An 8,228-nucleotide genomic window follows, 5' to 3' on the forward strand; every position below is an offset into this window, starting at 1 on the left:
GGGGTGACAATCGCTTCGTCTAATCCCGATGATTGAGTAATTTGCCGATGACGCCGGCACCGCGAGTTTGACAACTCTTCACGGTGACGCCGGTACCCCCAGGCAAGAACGCGTTCCGCGTGGGCGTGGGGCCCATGGGCCGAGGCCACACCCTGCAGGCCGACAGCGCCTACAACAAGCGGCGCTGGCTCGCGTGCCTGGGGACCGCCCTGCACGGACGCGCCCAGGGCACGGGTCCCCCGCCGAGCCCCCCCGAGATCCCCGCCGACGACAGCGGCCCCCCGACGCCCGGCGAAGCGTACAGCGACGCGGAGGAGGCGCCCGGGTCGGTGCGCTCCGACATGGAGCTGTCCCTGGGCGGATTCTCCGACTCGGAGTCCGAGGTGAGGGACACGGGAGCCGGAGGTGAAGGCGATCGCGGCCGCCCCTCGTTGTGACGCGGCGGTAGACGCGACGCGTTTGGCGAAAACCGCGTTCGACGACGAATTGCCGTACTGTGATTCCTCGCACTGTGAAATCGGCTTGCAGTCATGCCGTGGCGGGACAGAGAACTGATGAGGGTGCGCCGCCGCATGATAAGCCACTTCGTTGAGCGATCATTTGTGGCCAGGTGGCTCATCAAAAAGAGCTGTATAGCTCAGTGGGCCTTACCTGGTAAAACACAAATAGTTCAATATTTTTTTATCGTGTCGTTTCAGCGGTCCGAAGTGTCCTCCGTCATGGACACGAGTGAAGTTCTCCACATGACCTCCTGGCGAGGCCGCGAGGGCCCTGGGTTTCTGGACGAGATGTCCAGGGACTGCTTATCCGACCGCGAGGAGGTCTCCAGCGGGCAGGAGGACTGAAGGGAAACGTCCTGTCAAGGGGGTCCTTCACTCCCTCCTCTTCACACGACAGCCTCCTATTGAATCATCACCCGACGACTTTCCACACACAGAGACGAATGACCAGCATTGACAACATTACCGTTGTTGATCAACGTTGTATGACAATAGAAAAAGAGGCCGACGGACGGTATGGGTCCTTTTTTTCTGGCTCCTATAATACCCCTTTTCCACTGGCACAGCCGAGCCGAGCCAGCGCGGAGCCCTCACGGTACTACGGTAGCTTCCTCCCACTGGCAATTTGCCGCGCCGAGCTAGAACCAAACCGTGACCCGCTGTAAATCTAGCTCCGGGGGGCCAAGCAGGGCCAGGGGCGGGGTTAATCACACGTGCATTGCGTGCGACGTCAATCGGTGCAATTCCAACACAGCGTCACCGCGGCATCTGCGCGCGCCTCGACTCGTTCATTGCGTTAGCGACGTCAGCGGCACGGCTCGGCTACTGCAGTGGAAAAACAACCTGGCTACTTCTCGGCCGCGCCCAGCTGGCTCGGCCTGGCGCAGCTACTGTAAGTTGTCCAGTGGAAATGAGGTATTTGCTGTGCGGTGTCGACAGAAGGTATTGCCACACCTGAAGTGCCTTCAGTGATATTAACCAAGAGGCTCGAAGCGCCCCGCCAACTGCTCTTGGGGTTCTTAGTAAAATGCTGATCTACGCATTCATAGTCATGTTTCTTTGTAATATTTTAAATGTTGGATGTTGGGTACCGTATTGCTGTGAGTGTTAAATACAAAGACCGCAAAGCAATCAATTGTTCTCTTTTAAATCGCCAGTTCATCAAAACTTCAAAACGGGCAGCTGGTGTTTTAAATGACAACGTCTTTGGTTGGATTTTTAACAAGAGGACTGTGAGATGGAATGCCATCTCTGTAATTGTCGTGAATTACGTTTTTTTTATTTTAATCACAATCTCCCTTAAAACAGTTGCTTGCAGTCATGAAGAGGTTCTGTTTCAGTGACCAATTACCTCTCTGGTTTAATTTGCCAGCCTAACTCTATGGATTGCCGTGAGCGAGTTCAATCTTCCGTAGGTGTTGCACTCATTATTTTGGGCTACGACAGCCTTTGCGCATGTTTCGCTACCCACATTTTAACGAGGGCGGAGGGGAGAGGAGGGGGGTTCGTGTAGACATCGGCTAATTGGAATCGCCGTTAAATTGTGGCGGCGTAGTACAACAGACGCAGATTGCATACTCCTCTAGACGCTGTGGATCATTCGTAACGCCACCGCAAATGCAAACGCAGTTGTTTCACGGCAGGTTTTTGTCAATGAATTTCACCCTTCCACTATGCTAGTTTGAGTGTAGTTTCTCATCTGCCAGTTGCACGCAGCGCTATGGGGGCGGGTTAGAATGTGAATGTTTATCACCGATGGCATCACACCTCGCGTGTGAAACGAGGCTCGTAGGCATTCGTTTTTTTAGTGCACGAGCCACCAGGGATGTATAACCTCACGGTTTCGTAGACTTTAACCTTCACGAACAAAGGCTTGTCAAACCTTGGGCATTTCTCCAAACACCTTAAGCCATGCAAATATAAGTCTAATAGTGCCACATATGCCTGTGCCAAGACCAGGAGCCTAACGAAATGCAAAACAAGCCAATCAGACTTTACCACAGACCGAACGCATTCCCCCGCGCCAGCAGACGGAGCCAAGATGAGGCCACGCAGTCCGATCTCAGTGGATATCTGCAGACAATCAGGAGACTTTTATTCCACATTATTCTTGATGCCAAACATCTGGCGCCGGTGCTCATTCGAATGCGAAGTGCGTACGTGTTTTTTTTATTTATCTCCGCGTTGTTGACAAATGCTGTACGGGCACAGTGGGCTTTATTTTATTTATTTTTTGTAATGAAAACTTTTGTGTTGTGGGACGACATTCAGCCACGTGACATGTGATGCCAGTGTTTATCAATTAGGGTGCCACTCAGGGTCACACCTCCTGCTCTTATTCTTTTGCCTGTTAATCTGGAGTGTTGCGAGTGTCAAGGCAATCCCTCAATATTTCCTGGTTGCTCAACATCGGTGCTAAATTCGTTCTGGTCGATACCCACCGTGGCATCGAAGCAAAGAGGAGGAGGAGGGGATCCTGAGCAAACTGTGGATATGAACCGAGTAGAATAAGATTCTCAGCTGCTGACTTTTCCACGAAAAGTCACAACTGAAACTTGACTTTTCCGTTTGCGTATCGAGTGGCTCCCTACTTCCTCCATACATGGTATGGAATATCATGTAATGTGGTTTGTCTCCGCAGTGGCATTGTCAGCATTTGCTTTGGTCCGATATCCTCCTGCCTTTTTAATATGGCAGTTTTAACGACTCTTTGCGAGTTTCCCAAAACGCCCGACAAATTGGGTGCTTTAAAGCGATAATAATCACGACCCAGACCACGCAGTGCTGGGTGGAAGCAGGTCAGCACAATAGCCAACTGCATTGCAACGAGTTACATTCGAACAGAGAATATTTCAGGGATTCCTTAAGGGAAGTGGACACCGCGATGGTGGTGTGAAGGTGAAGGCTTCTCTCTGCAGGGCATTGAGCTCCGATCGAGTAATCCATGCCAAACGGAGTAACGATCAAAGTTCTGCTCGGTCACCCTGGAAGCGTGGAGTTGGCAAATCCGATAATCTAAGCAATCGATCGTCAGTTCGATTGCTCTACTAAACGGTCGATGAGAGAAAACAGTGGGGTAAATAAAGTTTTACCTCTATTCCCTGCGTGGGCCGCTGAATGTGGAGGTGATGGAGTGAGCACCAACAAGGCATCTGAGCGAGCGGCGTCTTTGTGGCATGCCAGCGTCGTGAATAGCTTTGCAAATGTATCTTTGGCATTGAGAGTCAAGAATTGTTCGTTCGGGGCATTGGGTTCCATATGTATGTACGTACGTGTGTGCGTTTTTTAAGCTTGTTTGTGCTTATTAAGATTCCACTTTCTTGGAAGGGAAATTGAGCCAAAGGATTAATCTTGGTTGATGTAGAGTATTCGATGATTAATTAAGTGCAAACCGGCCTGTGTACAAATACACAATCCTATGACGATATAGCAGTTGGAATATGTACAGGAGCCGTAAATGATTTCACTGCTCATTGATGCAATTTAAGAGGGCTGATTAATGTGCAGATATGAACTGGGTATGACCACCAGAACCAGATATGGCCCATCGCTGAGAACTCAAAACCGTTGAGACCACCACTGGTACATTTTACATGTTTACCGATTATCTTAGCGCATTGTGCCTACTTTACGTTCAAATGGCAATCCGAATTTACAAGGTAATTCAATCAAAAGCAGTTTTAAATCGAAATCATTGTATTATTGACGCAGTATCTGCGTAAAATAAGAAAGCATTGGTTGAAGTAGAAACCTGAAAACAATTGGTCCTTAAGTACTAGAGGTCACTAAATAGCCACATTATGGTATTCCACTCCAGTAATCTTAGCGTTGTGTACCGGCGACAGACAACATCTACTGTAGCAAAGATTTTTTCGAAATCTTGCCTTGAAATATATTAATCTAGTCAAGATTTGAGTCTTAAAGTAGATTTTAAGCTACAAGTGTATATAGTATCATTTGGCATCTGGGGGTTGTTTGCGTAGGGGTTCTGTAGCATTCACGGATTAATCAGAACTCTATCCCGCAATTTGAAAAACGTGCCAAATAGGTAGGGTAAATACCTTGCCATGCTACTAATTTGCAGAAGGTCCTCCACTGCAGAGAGCTCTAGAGAGCCCCTCTAGAAGGTAGTGTGGCCTACTCTTCCACTCTGGCTTGAGGTTTTGGATGAAGCGGGACTACCCACACTTTACCCCACCAAATATACGACTTGTCGATCGACACGTCTGCTGATGGATAGGCTTCCGCGCCAGTAGATCGAATCAAACCGGTGACCTCTGGATCGCTGGCCCACCGCACTGCTAACTAACCCTTAGACCACTGCAGCATCATTGCCAAATTAGTATTCCCTTAACAAAAAAGAATGAGACTTGGAGAAAAGGAGTATTATGGTATGGGGTGTGTTCGTTGCCAGGTTTTCAGCTGCATGAGTTAAGAGTCAAGGTAAGACTGATTAAAATGAAATTCCATTCTGTACCCCTTTGCTGTTTCTCCAGAAGAAGTTTTTTTCAATGAAAAATTACAATGGCATTTTTGTTTGATGGCATAATCTCAGCTGACATTGAAAAACCGTGTCTAAATACTCTTCCGTCATGCGATACCAAATCGTGGTTCATGTGTTAAGGTCGATTGAACAAGACTATTATATTTTTTTATTATAAGTTGTATAATTTGGCGTTGGCACAAACTAAACATCACGCCTGGTTAATTTGTCTTATCATTGATAGAGTTCTTTTTAATGAAATTTTATTTTAATTTCTTTTAATATACAGTACTACAAAGGTAATTAGGTTGTTAGCTCTTAAATACATATTTAATTTTTTATTGATTTCTGATGGTATATTTAATCAAGCATGCAGATACCTGCAGTTTTAAATTAGCTCGTAAGTTATTTTCACTTTATATAGTAAAAGTACTATATATATAAAATGAATACGTGAGGGTTTTTTTGGTGACAATTTTCAACCATACTTAAGACGATGTTGAGAGGGAAATGAACAAAGAATTGTAAGACTGATAGAAACTGAGAAGAACAAGTCTGTGTTGAGTATTTATAATGTTTGAAGGGCTTCCAATGGATTTCACATCTCATTTTTATATACGGTACAACATAGATCTGTCTTCTTGGTTCTTTCGGTAAAGTCACGTAGAAGGAAAATAATAAAATAATAAAAATAAAACATACCAAAATAATTTTCACGACGTTTCGGTCACAACGCAAGCAGCCGTCTTCAGGTGGAGAACAGGTCTGTCGAGGAGACAGAGGCTGAATGGCACGCCCCAGGCTTGGAGCGACTATATTAATTAGATCTGGTCCGCCAGGCACTAACGTACAGGCGGGCACATGGCAAGATCATATACGTGAACATCCATGGAAAATGACAGCGACACCATGCATATATGCTGCACTGGGATGTGGGCAGTTCATTGGTCAGGGAGGATATGTGACGGTTCGGATATGTGACGTTTATAATGTCTGCTTCCCATCTCTTAAGCAGCACCACTGCATGCAGGGTAACGCGTGTAAATGTTACCTTGGTTTAAAACTTGACAAAGAGGTTTGGCAGTTTTCGTTGCCTTTTTCCCCGTGGTGTGGTGAATCGATGTCGTAAATTGGATTGTTGGAAGACGTGAATTAAGGCGGCGTGGCTCAGTTGCCATGAAGTTGGCGTCACGAAAAAAGTCATTGCCTTGAAATGCAATTCGCCGAGAAAGACTTGGAAAGTTGGCTGCACAGTAAGAGAAGGTGTTGTTCAGGTGGTCTGCGGATGTTATTTGGAGGTGCTTGGAGCACCGTTGGTAGGAAAGGAATGCACTGTACACTCTATATGGCAGGTTGTCTCAAGTCCTACATCGCAAATGAAAAGGGTGCAGACTCGTACGTGACTGCATATTACACTCCAGTCGTAACTCACAACGTGACTTACTTTCAGCCTGGAGCTGTCTACAGAGAATAATATCTGCCTCCCAGTACTACTGGTAGTGGCAACGCTTTAAAATACAGGAGATCTTCCTTTTCAAAAATACTAAGACCACCTGTCATCTATGTACGTGTACCGCTGTATCGTGTAATGGTAAGGTTCGTCGTGAATGAAGGTATTGGGAAAGGGATGAACGGGACAAAACAAATGAACGGAAACACTGCTTCAGGTCTGCATTGAAGTATTATTATTTGCCAAGAAACACAATTTCACCTCAGATGAGTTGAGGTTCTAGGGTTATTATAGGAAGTGCGTGTCAAGAGGCAAAGATTTACCACTATCATAAAACACAGCGGAATTATCAAACAGTTTAGTTGTATTTTAGTGTGAATGCAAAACACTCGGCATCTACAAAACAGTGCTTATTTTTACATGAAATTACTTCATGCTGGCCTTTTGCAGTGGTTCTGTGACTTTGTGTCCAATGGTAAAAAAAAAGGTATTTTGAGAGTACAGCTTTGGTGACTCAGAGGACTGATGTCACGTTTGTGTGGTAATGTTTTGGTTGTAATGTTTTAGGGAATGTTTATTTTTAGTTAAGAGGGAACGACTTCAAATGGTCCACACAAGGAGCAGGTGGCTGATGAGAGGCACCGCACATCAAGGTGACTGACTGGGCCATCGGCCAAACAATGGAGAGAGGAGGAAACAAATCACCTCTTAAATTTCAACAACCACGTCTCCACTTTCAGATGGAATTCCACCCTCCCCAACCGGCCCCCCTGATAAACTTAAAATTTTTCACAACAAATGATTTTTCATCGCCACTTTCGTTACAAAGTGCCTGGTTTTGCTCTCGATGTACACTGGCTTGGAGCAGTAATCGCCACGAGGTGCTTGTTCAGTTATCCTCCCCCCCCCCCCCCAGGAGGTGATTTCAAGAGACAGTCTCGGAAACGATTTCGATGGATTCCTGAAGTCAAAATTCGATTCCAATGTCACATTGACAAATGCCACGATTTACAAAGCGTGTTTTATGACTTTGGCGTCCATTTTATCAGCAGAACGATTCAGCATGCTGCTGCTGTACAGCGTTGCAGTGGCTGCACGCGTGCAAGTGACTCGTGTGTTTTATTTTACGATCGTAGGAAGTGGTTGAGAGATAGGCGACAAGGTGGCGTCTTGATTTGTTACTGACTGTGCTTGGGTTGCTTTCTTCTTCTGTATGGGGCATGTACATTTGTAAAGTACACTGTAAATTGTTACCAAATAAAATGTTGGAAAATCGTATTTTTGTTTTTTTTATAAAGTCTACCTTGACCGTACAATTTTTGTGACCGTGGTCGATCTCACGGATGCCACCTCCAGGACCTAGTCTGGTTATCAATGGCACGTGACTGTGGTGTGCGTGCCAGCTCTCCCTCTGAAACCTTGTTGTTTGGAAACTATAAAAGCCGAAAAGATGTTGTCACACGCATAAAGCTGCGGGCACTTCATCTCAAACCACTTTATGGTGCAAAGCACCCAAATGTGTGCAAACTCTTGGCACCAGCTAGTATAGGGCACTCGCGGTTGTGGGGAATTTACTGGTGCTGTATAGAGCAGTGGATTAACCATTGCTGCTGATGAGGAACACCTGGATTCGAGAACATATGCAGGTTACAGTTGTTTGTGATTCAAACAGCTAGGAGACATACGTGGGCCCAGGTAGGACGTCTCACGGATAGAAGGGACGATGACCGTCGGAGTGGCAGGCAAGGGACGGAACGAGTCTTAGAGAATGCCCACAGCTCGCGTTTAGGTATTT

At 46.3% G+C, this 8,228-nt stretch overlaps 1 protein-coding gene across 1 annotated transcript in view; it reads left to right on the forward strand.

Moving 5' to 3' along the window:
- Positions 1-7,711, forward strand: part of LOC144721246 (rho guanine nucleotide exchange factor 3-like) — a 55,016-nt gene extending 47,305 nt beyond the window's left edge. Inside the window, exons 11-12 of the mRNA XM_078598709.1 lie at positions 103-383; positions 699-7,711. Coding sequence (XP_078454835.1) covers positions 103-383; positions 699-845 — 428 coding nt within the window. The 3' untranslated portion in view covers positions 846-7,711. The remainder of the gene's footprint in view (positions 1-102; positions 384-698) is intronic.
- Positions 7,712-8,228: the final 517 nt, after the last annotated feature.

This window comes from Lampetra planeri, chromosome 11, assembly GCF_965212315.1.
Source record: "Lampetra planeri chromosome 11, kcLamPlan1.2.h2, whole genome shotgun sequence".
In the NCBI taxonomy this organism is placed as follows: Eukaryota; Metazoa; Chordata; class Hyperoartia; order Petromyzontiformes; family Petromyzontidae; genus Lampetra; species Lampetra planeri.